This window comes from Mus pahari, chromosome 21, assembly GCF_900095145.1.
Source record: "Mus pahari chromosome 21, PAHARI_EIJ_v1.1, whole genome shotgun sequence".
NCBI lineage: Eukaryota > Metazoa > Chordata > Mammalia > Rodentia > Muridae > Mus > Mus pahari.
This window is the reverse complement of record NC_034610.1, coordinates 3,101,981-3,121,102: the sequence shown is the minus strand read 5'-3', so window position 1 is coordinate 3,121,102 and position 19,122 is coordinate 3,101,981. Positions and strand designations below refer to the sequence as shown.

The following is a 19,122-nucleotide window of genomic DNA, read 5'->3' as shown; positions in this document are numbered from 1 at the left end:
GGTGAAACCTGCTGACACTGGCAGAGCTGGAGAGAGGTCACAGACCTCAGGGGCGGGCTAGACACTTGTGACATGTGACCTCACACAGAGATCTAGTTAAATGGCTGATGTCTGGGGAAATGGGGTACATCAGTTTAGCTCTGTTTAATTTAATTACATTCGTGTGTGAGAGCCAGTAAGCGTGTGCCCCGTGGCACACCTGTGGAGTTCAGAGTTCAAAGGCAGTTTGTGTGTGTTGGCTCTTTCTCCACCACTGGGTCCCAGGAACAGAACTTGGGTAGTCAGGGTTGGTGGCAAGCCCCTCTCCCTGCTGCACCAGCTCACTGGCCCATCAGGTTACTTTTGTTGCGCTCACTGCCTCAGGTGGCACAAACCAGGAAGCAAAAGGAACAGGAGGAAAGCTTTCCCTAGCAATGTGGTAAGCATGTCTTCCTTCTTAGTAGAGGACGAGCTGAATGCCTTGGTCCTCCAGGATGGAAATAGGCCCACTTCACCTGTAGGACAGGAAGCTAGCCATGTTGCAATCCTCCATCCCTAGTCCCTGCTGCCTGGATGTGAAGGTTGTGCAAGCCAGCGAGCTCTGACCTACGCATGGTTGGCCCAGCGCTGTTTGCCTGCAGCTTTCAGACCTAGGTTCTTGGAATTTTAGTAGCAGCAGCTACATAGTTAGAATTTTACAGCTTACAGAATGCTTTCACAATTGCTGTGTTCTTAACAATGCTTAGCTTGGGTGTAGGAGGCTACGGCCCCTCCCCTGGGCTACCCGAAGCCACACCTTAAACATGGCACCTGTCGGCTATGGAGCTTGTGGTAAACAAGTCCATATTTGGCGGTGATTTGTTCCTGCTCTGGTTGGCTGAGGCCGCTCGCGCCTGGTGATGTGGCCTGCCATGATTGGAGTGGATAGGAGAGTATAAAAGGGCTTGTAGCCCGGGGCTCGAGGGAGATGAAGAAAGAAGGTTGCTGAATAAACTGCTGAGAGAAGAACTGGTGGTTGTGTCTTCCTTGCTGGTCAAGAGAGCAGACGTGACACTTGGGGATTACAAAGGGCCCACAGTTTATCCAGTTAATTTCAAGTCATAAATCCTAGTGAGAAGGGACCCCAACAGACTAGGTTGTCTGTTGACCACTCTGGGGTGCTCCTTGTGGGCCACATAAGACACTGTGATTGGCATTACCACTTGGTGTGTGCATGTCCGAAGGAGTGCACACTCAGGCATGCTCTTCTGTGTGTCCAGTTCCAGCATATTTTCTGACATGGGGTCTCTCACTGAACCTGGAGCACACTGAGCTAAATTTGCTAGCCACCAAACCAGTGGGACACACCTGTCTGCTTTGTTTTCCCAGCCCTGGGGTTACAGACACAACACCACTGTGCCTGCCAGCCCTGGGGTTACAGACACAACACCACTGTGCCTGCTTTTACATGGATGCTGCAGCTTTAAACTTGGGCCCTCATTCTCATAAAGCAAGCGTTTAACCCACTGGCCTGTCTCCCCAGTATCCCTGGCTGAAGAGCCTTGCTGTGGTCTTCTTTCTAAAGCACTCATATAAAAAGCTAGGAATACATAAAGGATTAAAAATTAGAAATATATTAACATCAGTGAACAAGAGAGTGTCATAATGAAGCTGTTACGGTTTGTTATGGATGAGAAATGTCCCCTACAGGTGTGTGATGGTTTGAATATGCTTGGCCCAGGGAGTGGCACTATTAGAAGGTGTGGCCCTGTTGGAGTAGGTGTGTCACTGTGGGTGTGGTCTTTAAGACCCTCATCCTAGCTGCCTGGAAGCCATTATTCTGTTAGCAGCCGTCAGATGAAGATGTAGAACTCTCCACTCTGCCTGCACCATGCCTGCCTGGGTGCTGCTGTGTTCCCACCTTGATGATAATGGACTGAACCTCTGAAGTTGTAAGCCAGCCCCAATTCAATGTCCTTATAAGAGTTGCCTTGGTCATGGTGTCTGTTCACAGCAGTAAGACCCTAAGACAAGGTGTGTGTCATACACCTGCTCTTCATCTGGCTGTGACATTTGGGGATGCTCTGGGAACTTGGAGGTGAAGCTTGCTGAAGGAAGCAGGTTACAGCAAGTATCCCTAGTGGGTAAGGGCCTCTGTCTTGTTCTGGTCCCTTCCCGTCATTCTGCTTTGAGTCCTGGCTACCAGGAGGTGAGTGACTTGGCCACACACTGAGGGCACTTTGTTCCTCATCTTGGGCTCATGGTGGAGGGAGTCAGCCATGGACCGGTGAGCTAAAGTGACTCTCTCCTCCTGAGAGGTTTTCATCAGATCTCTGTCACAGCAACAAAGAGTCTCATACAAAATCTCAAAATGTGAGTTTTATTGTTTTTCATAAATAAGCATTTATTCCATGACTGACTGCTCAGACAACACTGTTCCACTGATGGTCCAGACAGTGCTCTTTCTGGACTTAGAGGCTAGTGTCTTTATTTAACAGATAGTTACAGACATTTGTAAAAAGGTAGTTTTCAGGAGCAGAAAATCCCTCTGTGTCATACAATTGAATTAACCTGTTCTGTGTCACAGGATAGATCATAGAATGGTAGCACCTGGCAGCACCCGAACCACCAAGAGAAACATCCAGCAAGGCTTCTGACGACACCAATTTCCCTTTGGCCTGAAAAAAAAAAAAGAGAGCCACATCCCCCCCCCCCCCCAAATAAAACCCCAAAAAAAAACCCCAAAAAAAAAAAAAAAAAAAAACCCCCCCCCCCCCCCCCCCCCAAATCTAACCACTAAGGCAAACCCTCAAATATACAATACATATCAAGCCTCAGATTTGTTCCTCACAGAGGGACTTTAGTTCTCTCTTTTGTGGGTGCTAGTGTTTTTCCTATAAAGATTAGTAACCATATTTGAACCTGTTTATCCTAACTGTGCCTTCAATGGTTCAGCACTTGAGGCTGGTGAAATTTGCTTTATAAACTGCCCATCTCAGGTTGGCTTTCCATACCTAAACTTACTTCAGTCTGCAACTGTACAGAGGCCGCCTCACAAGCCTCGGATGTAAGTTTACATACCCTCTTCTCTAGCCTTTCAAATGGGGCTTGAAGGCACCAAGTCACTGCTGCAATGATTTGACAATAAATCAAGCAGATTTACTATCCACAGGGATAATGACGCTCTCACCGGGAATCTGGGAGCTGTCATCTTCCAGGTTCCCCTGGATTGGACCAATATAAAAAATACCCCAAAGACAGTAGGATTCAAACCGTTACCCTGAAAGAACTAGTCAGCCCTTTGAACTTATAATTTAAATTTACAAAATTTTAATCCCCTCAGAACAAAACTGTCTTCTGGTTACTATCAAAAGTCCTGGCGGAGTTAAGTGTTTTAACCTAACCCCTGAGCTTCTGCCTACACACTGAAGTCTTAGTTCCGTAAGCAGAGCTTTACACAGCATCTAATACATGATGCACATGACACTAGGAGTGCTGTTTTGTAATTTATATTTCAACAGCAAAAAAAAAATAATAATAATAATAATCCCTTAGTTTTACAGACACTAGGATCAGTTTATAATTATACTACAGGGCAGTTTTTAAAAGTTCTAAAGTTCTGTACCTAAATGCTTAAAATATCTTACACTGACTGATAGTGTTATCAACCATGGAGACTTATTTATAATGATTAAAACATGTAAACTCTCACATATTAGAACATCTTGGGATCAGCACAAGTCAGCGTCCGTAAGATGGCAGGTGCAGGGGTCCATTGCAAGGGAAGGGCTGGTAACAAACCCCCTTCCGGTATCTTCGCAAACAGACTCGGTGATCACAGGAAGTGTAAAAAATCATGGAAACCTGTTACCCTTGCAGTGAGTTTCCATTCCAATGTTCATAGTTACAAGTTGTTTTGTTTTTTTAAATGCACATGGAATCCATATTAAAGATTGTTGAAGTTTAAGAAGATAGGCAGAATGAAGAACCTCTCCCATCCCTGGAGTCCGGCCCACACGGACAGCAACCTGCAGCTCAGAGCGGAAATCTGAGCTGGTGCACAGATGAGGGAAGAGTGTTGTTGCCTGGAGAGGGATCTACCGGAACTGGGCCTCTGGCTTTGCCAAGATAGAGGCAGGCAGGATGTTCGCAGAGACGCTCTGGGTGGGGAAACTCCGAGGAGCGGGATGGAAGGCGGTGGCCCTCAGGACTTCCAATGCTGAACTTCAGTGCCGGTGACATCGTTTTCCACAGAGCAACACTCCAAACCCAGAACAACCTTGGAGCAAGTCCCTTCATCTGCAGCTGTCTCTATAGCCATTCAAAATGTTTTACTTTCTCTTTAGTTCCTAATGTTAAAACAGAAAGTCTTTCTGGCAATAAAGAATTTCTAATACAGTTGTATTTCATGTAGCTTTGATTTAAAAAAAAAAAAAAAATAGAGCTCTCTGGGGGTTTCACACTCAGTGGAGATACAGAAATTTTGGTCTGGGAAGGGCCTCCTCGTTTTCCACCTCCAGCTCAGGGAGAGCCAATCCTAACTGTACACAGACCCTGAAGAGCACTGTGACACAGGACCTTGCCCACAGTCTACTGGCCTGTAGCTGCCTGGGTTTCCTCCAGGTCATCAGCCCACCCTGGACTCAACTTCGCTGTTAATTCTGCTGGGGGGGGGGGCAATGATGGACAGGAACCTGGCCGGCCACCTGTCATTCCCCAAAATGACATTGTATGTGGCTCACCAAACACAATCAGTGCCTCACTGCGGATGTTTGAGAGTCAGCACAGACCCCTCCAGGTGCTGAGAAGATGGAGGCAGACCGCCCACCTGAGGCAGGCACAGCTTAGACTTCCCTTGAGGGTAGGGCTCTCAAGAACGGTGCCACAGAGAGGAAAGAGTCATCACTGCCATGCTGGGACATTGATCATCAGGCCTCCCACAGACTCAATTGCTTTTTAAAAAGGAAAGAAAAAGCACATAATTCTTTTTATTAAAAATGGGTAACTTCTCCTCATGACTGCATACAGGCTCCATCGCACCTGATGTCCATGTAAAGGATATGCCTTTGAATTCTCTACCAGCCGGCCCCTCTTCTTAAATAGTGGGGCTACCCTCACAGCAAACTCCACCCGACATTTCAATCCATTTGGTTTTTCTTTTAAAAATATGTAAACAAATAAGGAACAGGAAACCTTTGCTTACAGAGGAGTCCAGACACAAACAGAAGAAGGGGCCAGAATGAGTCACTCAGGCAGGCCTCTGGCCCCCTGCTGTCCCATCTGCTGCCCAGGGCTCAGTCACTGTCCGACTCTTCCCTGCACTTGGCACGGATGGCCTGGCCATTCTGCAGGGGCATTTCTTCATAGTCACTCCTGCGGTAAAAGAGACCTTTGACCCTCGGCCACTGTGGCATCTCTTCTCTGTACATGCACATGTGTGTGGAGGTCAGAGGTCAACATCGGGTGTCTTCCTCAATGGCTCATCTCCTCAGGGTTCGAGACAAGGTTTCTCACAGGGCCTGGAGCTCACTGATTCTGCTGGAGTGGCTGCCTGGGAGCCCTAGAAGCCTTCTGTTCCCACCTCCCCAATGCTGGGGTTACAGGCATGCACCACTGGGTCTGGCTTGTGCTGTTTTATGAGTCAGGGTCTCACTATGTAGCCTTGGCTGGCCTTGAACTCATAAAGACCCACCTGCTCTGGTTCCTAAATGCTGGGATTAAAGGCATATACGACCACACCCAGCTCAGAACCTGGCATTTTATGTGGGTGCTCATGCGTAAGTCACTCTACAGCCACCATCTGGTATCCCTTGGCTGCCTCTTTGCCTTCACACTGACAGCTATCCTGGTGGAACTCACCTCATGGTCTCCCTCTTAGGGTCAACTAAAACCACCCACTCTCTCCAACCTGACCCTCAGCACCCCAGAATAGTTCTGTAGTTACCATATACCCTGCAGGCATTCTGCAAAACGAAATGCTACTAAATCCACTCGAGGGACACAAAACTAAGCCATTAACAGTCTAATGCCATGGAGACAGCCTTCAAATACCGCCAGTGAGGAAGCATGCAGAGGCAGGTGGGCCGCACGGGGTGGCGGGGACTTACCCGTAAATCACATCATCATCAGAGTCATTCAACATGGAAAATGCAGGATTGTCTTTCAGCTGGGACTCTGAAAGACAACAAAAGCCGTTTTAATGAAAGCATTTTGTGTTATTAGCCTAGGTGGGAGTCTGATGGACCCCAAGCCCCGTACGGACTCGGCCGAGGCATTCTGTGAGATTGCGATACTATGGTTCCAAACACCGTTTAGCTGCCTTTTGCCTCTGTCCTAACAGAAGGCACCGTGAGTCACAGTGCCCTACACCTGGGGAACACCTGAGCCAACGTGACCCAGAGCCACGGTGGTGACTTACCATACAGCGCATTCTTCGAAGGAGAGTACACAAAGGCCAGGGTGTACAAGTAAAAGTTCAACAGGCCATAGAAAGACAGGAATTCAGCTGGTGTTGCCGGTCAAGGGAGAAGCATGGGTTTGGACACACAAGCCCTTTGCCTCCCATTCCCTGGCAGCCCTTTCCAGGATAAACCAGCATGGGGGTCCACAACCCAGATGCCAGGATGCTGCAGCTCCAGCTCATGACCAGATGCCATAAGGGACCCTTCAGGGGTTTAGTGCGGTCTAGGTTTATGACTCCTGAAGAACAGGAGGGATTGGGGTCTGCTGACATAAGAAATGCAAACCTGAAGTGTCCTTACCTCTTCCACACTACAGATCCCCGAGCACCTAACAGCTGGAGCTCAGTCACAAGGCATACAACAGAAGCCCCATTAATCCCAACACACCTCAACCTGACCTCGGACAGGGAAGGCAAGAGGAACACGCTATGGACCGGATGTGGGCACAGTGGAATCAGAACTTCAGCGCCGCATGAACCTTCCCACAGACTCAAGCTGACACCATGGTGATGCTGGCGCCTGGCTGCACCTGAACGAAGCTTAGAAGGTGCTGTCAGCACCCAGGACTCCAATCCCTGGCTGGTCCTCAGCATGCGCTCAGGATGTCTGTCTGTCCATCTGTCTGTGCGCCTGTCGGTCTGTCTCTCTGTTAGAGGGAGTCAACAGCTCTGGACTGACTGGGGATTTGTCCGTAACAGAACCTGTAACTGTTCAGTTTCTCAGGGCTGCCCACGAGAAGCAAGCAGCAGGGCGCTGAGAACGGTCTGGTGTGGTCATCCTTTTGGATCCAGGCTGTACAGTGACTCAGCCCTGCTGTGTGTCAGTCTCCTGCCTCAGAAGGAGGACAGATGAAACTCACCCTTCCCAGGGCCAACAGGAAGCCAAGAGGGAGGGCAAGGCATGCTTGAGGCCTGCTGAGCACAGGTCAAAAGGGGCTGACTGCTCCCCTCATAAATGTCTAAGGCTAAGGTGCTAGCCATGAACACAGGGCGGCTCCAAGGCCCAGTTCCCCGAGACAAGGATATAGTTCTGGTAGTGAGCTGACAGTTCTGCTACGAAGTTGTCCTGCAACACTTGTGCTCCAAACCGTAGGTAGAGGATGACGATACTGAAAGAGAAGGGGGAGCCACCGTGTGGAAACACAGAAGGGCTCACATTAGTAAGACTTAACAGGAAACTTCTATACTTCTATATATACACTATTATATGACACCCCACCCCCAGTCAATTTTGCTCCAGGAAAAAGCAAAACAAAAAACCAATGCAACCAAAGAGGATTGTAGGTGTCCGCTGGGCAGCTTTAGCTTTTAGGGAGTAGAGATCAAGTCTAACCAACCAGTCCGTCTCTTAGAACATAGTCCAGCAAACACTGCCTGGGGAGGGCTTTGTGGACGGCTGCCACCTGCCCCGACAGTGGCTTCTCCTTGATGCCTGCTAACTGCTCACACAGGGCTCTGTCCTCCGCACCAAAAAGGTCTCTGGGCATAGGCACCCCCATTATAAACGTCGCAGGCTATGCTTCTGTGATGCAGCTGACTGGGAATGTGCAGGGTTTGGAGTGAGCAGGGAAATGTGGGTTAACATGCCTCACACGCCTAGGCATTTATGATGGAACGTTTGTAACCAAGGCCATTATAGGTTCCCCCCCCCCCTTGAGACAGGATTTCTCTGTGTAGCCCTGGCTGTCCCCACACTCAGATCCACCTGCCTCTGCCTCCTGAGTGTGGGGATCAAAGGCGTGCGCCAGCACCATCCAGCTGTTGTATAACTGATCAGGAGCTATGGTGGTTTGAATAGATTTGGCCCCATTGACTCTTGTGTTTTGATGATTGGCCCGTAAGGAGCAGCATTATTAGGTGTGACCTTGTTAGAGGAAGCCCAGGCTCAGTGGTACACAGTTCTTTTCCTGCTGCCTGTGGCCCCAGATGTACAACTCTCAGCTCCTTCTCCAGCACCACGTCTGCTGCATGCTGCCATGCTTCTGCCACACAATAGCGGACTCGGCCTCGGAACTGTAAGCCAGCCCCAGCTAAATGTTTTCCCTTTGTAAGAGTTGTCGTGGTCATGGTGTCTCATCACAACAACAAAGCCCTAAGACACCAGTGCTCTGACTTTGTGGATATGTGTGGCCACAGACACCTTGAATTAACTCCACGCAAGGAGATAACAGGGAGAATGGAAATGTAGTGTTAAATAATCATGAAGTCCTGGGGCTGCAGAGAGGCCAAAGATGTGAGTTCAGGTGCCTGGCATGCAGGTAAAAGCTGGGAGTGTGGGAGTGGCCGAGGGCATCTGTAAGCATTGGGAAGTGAGCTGGGGCATGCCGACACAGAGACTGTCGGATAGCCAGCCTAACCTATTAGTGAGCTCTGGGTCCAGAGAAAGAGAGCTGAGCTAACAAAATAGCTCAGCAGGTTACGACGCCTGCGGCCAAGCCTGACCACCCAGGAGCTGTTCCTGGATCACACATGGGAGGAGCAAGCAGAGAACTGACTCCTGCACCTTCTCCTCTGACCTCCACATACATTTGTACCATCCCAACACACACACTAGTTAACATTAAATGTGGAAAATGGAAAAGGAAGGTACTCATGCAACCCTCTGGCTCCACACACACACATGCATTCACACCCAAGCACACCCACACACATGAATGCACACCCAGATACACATGTGCATGCCCACCCAAGCACATCCACATACACTGCATACACACATACACACACACACATACACACACATGCATTCCCACCCAAGCACACCCACACACATGAATACACACCCAGACACATAATACATGCACATCCAGATATGCACACATGCACACACACGCAAGCACACATACATGAACACCCCCCACACCACACACACCCTCCCACAGTGAAGTCTTACCTAATAATAAGCACTATAAAGGTCAACGCAGTCAAAAACTTTAACCTGAGATCTGAAAAAAAAAAAAAAAAAAAGAAGAAGAAGATGCTCTCATTAGCAAATTCCACTTCACCTCAGAGTTTGATACACAAAAACAAAATCAAAAACAAAAACCAATCCAACCCTGGGCAGGCCCTCACCCTTGCATGCTCTAAGTCTCTTCTACTGTGGCTAGGGAAGACCATGTACAGCAGGGCCCAACACAGTGGTTTCTGGCGAAGGCCTCTCAATCATGTGGCTCGCCCCAGTCAAAGCCAGTGCTATTAATGATCCTTACAGGTCCTGGGCAGCTCACACAGCTTTGTGGCACCAGGGGCCACTAAATTCTACTTTAAAGGGTTCTCTCCAAACTGCCAATGCTTCTTGGGGAATCTCATGGCTTTCTAGGGGCTTCTAGGAGTGTGGCCCCTGGTGCCCCATGCTTCCCAGCGTGGCACTCACCCACGTAAGGCATATGACGGAGCTCGGAGCATGCTCGCACTATCAAGAATAGAAGGTATAAAATGTACACAGCGGCCACCACCATGAAGAAGACCTTCATGCCCTGGAAAAAGAGGTGAGGTTGGGACTAGGCTTTGGAGCGTGCGTCCTCTAGCATCCCACAGCCGTGGACCCAGAGCCTCGGGCCGCCCACACTGCCACAGCCTCGGGAAGGGCTCCTCAAGCACAGGCACCTCATAGCAAGATCACATAAACGCAAGCACCAGTGCCTGGCCTAGAACCTAAGGCCAGAGTATGCTGAGCAATCGGTAGCGGCTGATGACTGGTAGGCCTGGGGTGGGGCCTGAGCCTGTGCTACTGAGGACAAAGGTCATGCTAACAAGACCGAGGGCTGGACTCGGCTGGTCCTCAAACAAGTCTTTGACTGTTCTGGGCCTCAGAGTTCCTGAGAAAGGAGGGGCTGAATGGAATGTTCTATGAGACCTAAGGCCTGGGAGCATTCCCTTCCACAGTCTGAGGATGGGAAAGCCCTTGCAGAGGGTTGGAGGTCAGTGGCTCTGGTGAGGGCGGGTTCCAGGTGATGTGTGTCCTCCTCACTGAGCCTGCCTATGAGGCTTCGTGATCTCTCTGGGGCAGAGCCCCTCTCTCATGGTCACGGCATCGAGATTGGGACTGCAGGTCAAAGATCAGGGTTCAGCTTCTGCTGTGGAAGAACCTTCAGTCTGGTTGTTTGGTTGTTTCCTCATCAAGGGGGAGGGGCAAGACAGCTGTTCCCAGCACCCTGGCAGTCTTTGATCCCTGCTGTGTCCTTCAGTAAAGGGTGTGGGCTGCCCTCTGTTCTTGGGCCCTCGAAGCTACATCCCAGACAGCCTGGCTGGGAAGGGAAGGGCTCGGCGGCAATTCAGGATGTAGTCCTGTGTGACATTTGGCCAAGAGCTCTACATCCCTTGTGTGATGACAGAAATTCCATTACTGCCCCATTTCACAGATGAAGAAACGTAAGGGGCGTAGTCTCCAGTTGGACCTGTAGCGGCCTGGGCTGCCTACCCTTGCAGTCTAGCTCCTAACTCTGCAGCCTTTCTTCCTGCCTCAGTTGCCCACAGAAATAATGAACCAGGCCAGACAAACACAAAGGCAAGAGCAGACCAGTGTGTCACCGCCAATTCCTCTAAACGTTGGACTTTCGCTGACCACAGGCTGACTCTTCCTCAACCCAGCCTCCACCCAGAAAACCTCTTGAAGCTCTGCCCCACCTACAGCTGGCTCCAAGCTCCCCACCCCACAGTACTGACCCCCTTTCTGAGCTAAGCTCCTCCTAGGACACCCCACTCTGGCCCCTCACCCCGGAGTCTTCCTCCTCTGGTTCCCCCAGCACCTAGCGAGACCAGCATTCGTTCTCCCTCAGTCTATCGTCCTCTCTGGTGAGGTCCTCATGCCCGTGTGGCAGGTACTTGAGCAAGTGAGCTATCTCCCCAGCCTAGAGACTTAGTTTTTCCCCAGATCTCCCACTCCTGAACTTTCTACATTCCTATCTAAACAGCCATTTGGAAGCTTATACCAACAATGTGACTAAAGTTATAAAACCAGGCACTTCATAAAAGATCAGCATGTTCGGAGTCTTCATGAAAGCTGCTTACCTGAAAGTTTCCGGTGTCAACCCGATACTGGTACATGGGATCATTTAATTCATTAAATCTAAAAGGATGATGTTGAAAATACAGATTAATAAGAGAGCTTACTCTATACTTCCCACTTTCCCCGACTTGGGTTTTTCTTTCATTTGTTTTTTTGCTTGTATAGCACTTGCTACAACCACTGGAGGATTTTAAAATAGCAATCCTGCATTATACACTGAGAAACTATCCAGCACTAAGCCGACAAGGGCCCATGCCGACTGTGTCCATCCTCATCAGTGTGGCGAAGGGGCAGGGTTACTCATCCCTTATGTAGCTCAGGCTTATCTTTTTAAAGGATTTGCTTTTTACACTGTGTTTCTGTGAGTGCTGTGTGCACATGAGTGCAGTGATGGTGGAGCCCAGAGCTGTAGGCTCCCCTGGAGGAGTCATAGGTGGTTCTAAGTCACCTGACATGGGAGCTGGGAGTACACTTGAGTCCTCTGGAAGAGTACACTTAAGGGAGCCATCTCTCCAGCCCCAGGGGCTGTCTCAGTGGCCTACCCAGGCATGTTAGACAGACAAAGGCAAAAGCAAGCAAGACAGATAACTATAACTATAAAGTGCGTGAGCAAGCTTACATGTCAGAATTAGCATTGGCATGGGGCCCGAGCTGCAGGCAAGTAAGTGGCATGTGGCAGGGATGCCGCAGAACTCGTCAGGGCCATGGTGGCATGAAAGAAGCATGAAAAGCCACAAACCACGCTGGCCAGGGGCTGAGCAGGGTCTCTTGAGGAGCTGGGCAGTGATACACAGGCCAGGCAGCAGAGTTAGTCACAGAAATAGGTGTGGGTCTAACCGGGGTCACGTGACTCTAAGCAGGGTCAAGCCTGAAGCTCTGCAAGGATCAGAGCGTCTGAGGCGCATGAGGGGAATTCCAGCATGTCTGCGGGACAGCCCTGGATGCTGACCTAGCAAACCGAGTCACTTCTTGCTGAAGAAGGCTATTTTGATACAGGCGCTCTCACCTTCCACTTAGGCTAGAAGACCCTTTTAATGCAAGCACACAAGCCAAGCCCAATTCCTTGGATCCAGTTATCTGACTATGCTGGGCATCTGGTGAGATGGCAGGGCACAGGTCCAGCCTGCCCTCTGTCGTCAGCACTTTCCAGGGCTGATGTTTCACACCCAGAAGTGTTACTCACGTCTGCCATATTCCCAGCGTAACAGAAGCCAGCCACAGCAGTCCAACGATGAAGAACTTAGGCAAATAGAAAGTTAAAAATTTCCTTTCTCCCTAAAAACAAATAGTAGGAAAAAAAGTAAGGTATACAGCAAACAGTGTCTTATTCTAACAGAATAGATGCAGAAATCCCAAATGCTTCCACACAGCTTGTCTCTGCTATGCAGCGTGGGCCAGAGACGGTCTCATGGACCACTCATTCTGAAGCTCTGCTTACCTGGACCCGTATCCCATGATACACACACAGCCAGAAGAGCAGCAGGGCACACAGGAACAGAGACTGGAAGAAGTCATCCAGCATCCCCGGGAACCAGCTGTTCACCAAGAAGGAGAGTGGGAAGAAAGGGTCTGGAAGGGAGAAGGCAGAACACTGTCAGGACCACCGGAGACCACCACAGAGCCCTGGCCACTCTCAAGCTTAGGGCTCATTATCAAGATTTCCCCTGGTCATAGCTCCAGGGCAGGTAGCAAACCAAAGGCCATTTTGTTTTCTGAATGTCTGAAAGGCACAGAACAGATTAAAACAGTGATCCTAACAGAGAGCCATCTGCCCCTGTGTCAGCGCCTCCTGAAGCCCGAGAATCTCCCGCACTGCAGCAAAGGCCTTTTGGAATGGGGACAGAGGAGAGACAGCGCACGGCACCTCAGCCAAGTTCCAAGACTGCTGAGTCTGCAGTTCATGCAAGCTCTCACAACCTAGGCAGTTCATGTTTCTTCAGGATCCAAGCATCTGCCGTGGCCTGTGTAACATGGGGCCCAGGAAGAGCACCACGACACACTCCCCCAGGGACTCCCCTTGGGCACTCCTGGGGACTCTGGGACCAGGCCACCCTTTACGATGCCTGCCAGCTCACAATCTGAGTAGGGAAAGATGGGAGATAAAGACAGCACCCACCATTGTACAGCAGCAGCAGGGCCAGGAGGACAGACATCCACTTTTGCTCGATGCCCCAGTCCCTCATGGAGAACTTGCGCAGGGAATGTACAAACAGGCACTGCAAGGCAAACAGTCATTGACTGTCTGCTGGGCCCCAGCAGGGTGAGTCTCATCCTGTCAGGGAGGCACCAGGCAGGATCCACTGGGCCAGTCACTGCTTAAAAAGACTAAGGAGGTCCCATCAGTGATAGTGACAGCCAAAACAAAAATGTGATTGCTGCATGTGGCCACGGGCGACAGGGGTCGCACCCTTGCATTTCGGCTTGGGCCGAGAGGCAGTCATGCCACCCAGAGGCAAGTGTGCTCTCAAACACCTCCATGTGTGTAGAGCACTTGGGAGAAAGTTCTCTAAACAGCTCTCAAACACTGTACAGATGTAACACTGTGTGTTATATCTAGGGCTGTTTTCCTTTTTCCCTGTCATCTAATATAAACTAAGAATTTCCTGGGATGCCTGAATTTCCTGGCCTGTGTGCTGCTTTTCTCCCAGCACAGGCTATCTTCTGAGATTCAGGCCCCTTCCCCCATTTAAGAATATATTTAGGGCTGTGTGCATCAATCTTTAGGCCCCAGGAGAATCCAGATACCAAATAGCTCTCAAAAAAAAAAAAAAAAAAGAAAGAAAAGAAAAGAAAGAAAAGAAAAGAAAAAAAAAGAGCCAGTGGTGGCACACGCCTTTAATTCCAGTACTTGGGGGGCAGAGGCAGGCAGATTTCTGAGTTTGAGACCAGACTGGTCTACAGAGTGAGTTCCGGGACACCAGGATAGCTGGGGCTATACAGAGAAATCCTGTCTTAAAAAACAAAAAACAAAACAAAAATTTCTGTGAGACCTGCTATGAGGGAGGCCAGTGGTCCACTTCATTCTCCATGGCCTCCAGTCAAGGGCCCAGGGCCCTGTTTCTCCCACACTTCCTACACCTTCTCCACATGCCTATGTGCTGGTCTCCACGTTGGGTCTCTAACATGCCATGCAGCTGGAGAGGCCATCTCCACACACTATATAGACCAGATGCCACACTCCCCATCAGCACTAGCTACAGAGAAGCTGATGGTGAACCGGTGCCATCAGCCACCGAGTAGCACACTCTGGCTTCGCAGTTGGGCTTTCTTAGCACCCTTCTGTGCTCTGCCAGTTTCTGCAAAGTGAGTGTGGGCACAGACTTCAGGTCCCAAATGAACCAAAAGCTTGCATTTGCACAATCATATCTCTGCAAGCTTTCAAAAGCCCAAAGACTCAACTGCTCAGGACAAAGAAACGCCACACCCTGAGACTGTCACCCCAACAAGGGCAGATCCCTTCTATGGGGGCTACGTGATGTTTACAGGGGTGGGAATTCATGGACACCAGTGGTCAGCAATGACTCACACTACACAGGAGAGACCACATTGACACCTCATTCACTCTGCAGCACAGCGCCCCAATCAGCCCGCGGCAGGGCCCTGCTTGCTCCGGGTTTGGAGCTTGCTTTCTGCTGACTGACACTGCAGACAGCAGCACCATCCTCAGAGACTGTGGCAGAGCCCCCTCAGGCAAACGCTACTCACGATGACGATGAAGGTCAGCACCACAAACACGAAGCGGAACCAGATCTCCAGCTGGGAAAACGCAGGGTTGTATGTCTTCCACTGAAACGGGAAATGCAGGGGCGGGGATGGGGACGGACAGAGCGTCTGTGTGAGCAGGCCTGTGCGAGACACCAAAAGGCAGATCTGCGCCTGAAGGGGCGACACCTGACTACCAGAAACAGCGCTCCCACGGCAAGGGCTTGGGGAAGACACAGAGTGACAGCCTAGAGTGCCCAACTATTAGTAACAATTACCGTGGAGGTTAAAATGCTGCTTCCTTCTGTTGTCGCACATGTTGTAAAACTTTAACAAAGTTTATTTCTATACTAAAGAACAGATCCAAAATCTTAAGTATCAACAGTTTTTGAAATGGTTTTAAGTGGTGAATCTAGTAGATAAATTATCATCTGGATTATTAATTTTCTATCAAAAGTCAACTTTCACTAGAAAACACCAATCTCTACATGCAAAGAAACAGACTTGTGTAAGATCTGAGTGTGGGAAGTATCTCCTAAAATACTTGAGTAAATATCTGAGTATGGAATCTGCAGCCTTCAAGTCACAGGCAGCTAGCTAAGCGTGGGCTGGTTGGCTGAGTGCACCCTGGCTTCTCCAGTGTCCGTGCTGTTTGATTAAACGATTCTTGGGTTCTACAGACTTAAACTGGTTTTGCAAGATAAACCATACAAGACCCTGATGCATCAAACCACCTAACAAGGGGGTTATAGAAGCTGGCCACACACTCACCGTGAAGTTCATATCCTTGATGGGCTGGTTCAGGTGCTCAAACCCCACAGTAACCCTGTACTGGGTGTAATTCAGGTAGCCAAGGTGGGCCACGATGATTTCTGCACATTTCTAAAAGGAGGAGGTCCACATCACAAAAGCAAACGAAGAGGACCCCTGCCACCCACAGCCCGGAGCGACTCATTTCAACAACAGATAAGCCGAATACATCATCGGGAGAACTCGCCAAAAGCTCAGACAACGTCAGCAGCTGCCAGCCAAGAAAGGTTCCTAGAAAGCAAGCACCCACTGGGCCTTTCGTGACTTACAGTGATCAGAATCAACCTCCAGCGGATGACTGGACACATCACCTGCATAGAAAAGCTAACTTTGCAGAACACAAGCCTGGCCAGTCGGTAATCTACTACTGCACGGGGGACTGCAGGCTTAGCCACCATACAAGCATCACAGCCTACATGTCTTGGGCTCACTGCAGCGCTGTGACCACATAGAGTGTGTACCATAGCTGCTTCTCACTTTCAGCTTGCTGTTTTCTACACAGATCTCCTTCCCTCACACCTCTCCTCCCCACAACAGAAGTCAAGGCTGTGGAAGGTAGACGTGGATGGTAGACGTGGATGCTTTGCGGTTTGCTGAGTCCCCTGCTCAGTCCTTCAGGATGATTTGGGGCCCTACTATGTGGTAAAACCTCGCCCTGGCATGTGGCTGTGTAGCCTACAAAGGCCTGAGCCCATTCTCCATCACAGCTCTGCTCCAACACTGCCACAAGGACCTTCAACATTGCTCCATTATCTGGATAGGAGTCCTTCTTTCACTTACCCATCCCCCAAGCCAAAGCAGGAGTCACCCTGGGATTAACTTTCTTTTCTTGAGTGGCTTCCCACTTTCTCAGTGCTGGCTGCCTGCCCTGCCAAAGTGTGTGGTTCGCATACCCAGCAAAGCTAAGCTCGCCTCTCTGCTGCGACTGACAGTCACAGGTGTAACTAAGGACCCAGTGGAACCAGGACCAGGCACATTCAATGTCAGCACATAGCAGCACACCTTCCATGAGACAGCAACATTTCTTACACATAGAAGAATCTTTTCCAATTTTCATGGGGCATTTTACCATTTTTAAAGATTAATTTATTTTTATTTGTGTGTGCTAGCATGCATCAGATCCCTCAGGGCTGGAGTTACAGGAGATTGTGGACTCCCAGCTGTGGGTGCTGGGGAGTGAACTCTGCTCTCTAGACAAGTAGCAAATGACCTTCACATGACCCACCTCTCCAGCCAGAGGCGTTTTATTAAGAGTTACAGCTTGGGTACTGGAGAGATGGCTCAGAGGTTAAGAGCACCAACTCCTCTTCCAAAGGTCCTGAGTTCAATTCCCAGCAACCACATGGTGGCTCACAACCATTTGTAGTGGGATCTGATGCCCTCGTCTGGTGTATCTGAAGACAGCTACATATAAATAAAATAAATCTTAAAAAAAAAAAAAAGAAAAGAAAAGAAAGAGTTACAGCTCAAGTCGTATATACTGTCACAGGCACCACAGTAAGGATGTGGTGCCTGAGGATGTGTAGATTCCAGGTTCAAGCCATGCTCTGAAAGATTACAAAGCACCTGGCAAAAGGATGGAAGCATCCTCACCACCTCAGGGGCTAGTGGGTTTTTCTGTTGTTTTTGTTTTTAAATCAAATTAGCAGCAAAGGCTAGGGAGGTGACTTGGCGGAGAACACTGTGTACAAGGGTCAGAGTTCCCATGTCTGCCTCCTGTGATTCCTTGCTCTGGACGAGACCGGAATCCCAGATCCTTAAAGCAAGGCTGCCTATGGTGAGCTCTGGGTTCAAGTGAATGAACCTAACAATAGCTAAAGCCAGAATGACTGAGGGAGACACTCAACACCAAACTCTGATCTCTACATGCATGTACACAAGCACGCAGAAATGCACATACGTACAGTTAACACATACATACAGAGAGATGTAAAAACCCTAAGAGGGTGGCGGATATCCATCTAACACAAGCGTCCGTGTTTTCTTTAGGTGGGACCATTTCCCTGCAGCAATAAGAGGATTACAGAGGGAATAACTAGGAGAGATGCTCCCGAATCCCGACCGGTGGGAACTGATGCAGGCTTACCACAGTGCATCCCAGGAGCAGTGAGACTCCCCCACCCCACCCCAGGAAGCCCACTCTCCTTGAAAGTCCCGTGGGCTGGGAAAATGCCTCTGACCTGCCAGCCAGGGTGACCAGTCACAGCAGCCGTGGAATCAGTATTCATTGAGCAGCTGTGTGTCCCATTCTGGTGGCTAAGGGGATCTCGCTCATTCCTGCCTGGGGCTGCAAAGATGCCTTTGGGACTTCCACAAACATCATCCTCATTGCTCAACAGAATTGACTATGTGCCTTCTGCACACAGGATGGTGAGGACACGGGGGACCTTGATCCTGGTGACTTTCCCAGAACAGGCAGGAAGAGCTTAATCCCCCACAGATGAGAGTATATTCCAGAAATGGCTCAGGCTGCTTGCTTAGGTGGGAGGAGAGATGGCAGGTGTGTATGTGTGGGTGTCAGTTCTCCAATGCCATCTTGTCTGTGATAGGCATGGCTGGGGCTGCCAAAGTGAGAAGGTCCCCTCATTCACGCAGCACCCTCAGGCCCGAGTTCTAAACCCTTTGAATCAACAGGAAGGAAACAAGGGAAGAAGACTGGCCAGTGCACAGTCATTCCCTGTTCAACATTCTCCTTGCCGGGAGAAATCAACTGTATCTCTACTGTTAGTAACTCGGCAGACTGCATGCGGTTAAAGCCACACGCAGGCTTCTGGATAAAAGAACACCAGAGGGCTTCTGGATAAAAACCCAGCTCAGATCCTGTTCCTTCCACTTAGCATCTGTGTCAACCTGGACAATTGCTGTGACCTCTGGCGGCCTCTGTTTCTTCTTTTATAAAACAGAATCTGATAGTAGCTCCTACCCTGTGGACCTCCTGTGAGGATTTAATGAGTGGCACCGAGAAGGCCCTCAGCATGAGACCTGGCAGCCCATGCCAGCATCCCTTGTTTAGCAAGTCCTCTCCTCAACGCCCTGCCTGTTCTGACCCTCTCCAAGTGCTCCTGCTGCAGGAACCTGTTGAGTCCCGACGTGGCAGCGGCGGCGGTGGCAGCTTCTTCTTCTTCTTTCTTCTTCTTCTTTCTCCTCCTCCTCCTCCTCTTCTTCCTCCTCCTCTTCTTTTTTT

At 49.8% G+C, this 19,122-nt stretch overlaps 1 protein-coding gene across 3 annotated transcripts in view; it reads right to left on the bottom strand.

The window, feature by feature from the left end:
- Nucleotides 1–4,381: 4,381 nt before the first annotated feature.
- Tmem181 (transmembrane protein 181) overlaps nt 4,382–19,122 on the bottom strand; it is a 52,047-nt gene continuing 37,306 nt past the window's right edge. For 2 of the 3 annotated variants that reach the window (XM_021221151.2, XM_021221152.2), the window contains exons 6-17: nt 15,900–16,010; nt 15,132–15,212; nt 13,543–13,642; nt 12,865–12,995; nt 12,610–12,701; nt 11,429–11,486; nt 9,792–9,894; nt 9,312–9,363; nt 7,445–7,527; nt 6,377–6,466; nt 6,066–6,132; nt 4,382–5,331 (exon numbers count right to left, since the gene is read on the bottom strand). In XM_021221151.2, coding sequence (XP_021076810.1) covers nt 5,253–5,331; nt 6,066–6,132; nt 6,377–6,466; nt 7,445–7,527; nt 9,312–9,363; nt 9,792–9,894; nt 11,429–11,486; nt 12,610–12,701; nt 12,865–12,995; nt 13,543–13,642; nt 15,132–15,212; nt 15,900–16,010 — 1,047 coding nt within the window. In that variant the 3' untranslated portion in view covers nt 4,382–5,252. The remainder of the gene's footprint in view (nt 5,332–6,065; nt 6,133–6,376; nt 6,467–7,444; nt 7,528–9,311; nt 9,364–9,791; nt 9,895–11,428; nt 11,487–12,609; nt 12,702–12,864; nt 12,996–13,542; nt 13,643–15,131; nt 15,213–15,899; nt 16,011–19,122) is intronic. The other variant, XR_003842702.1, reaches the window with a different exon arrangement.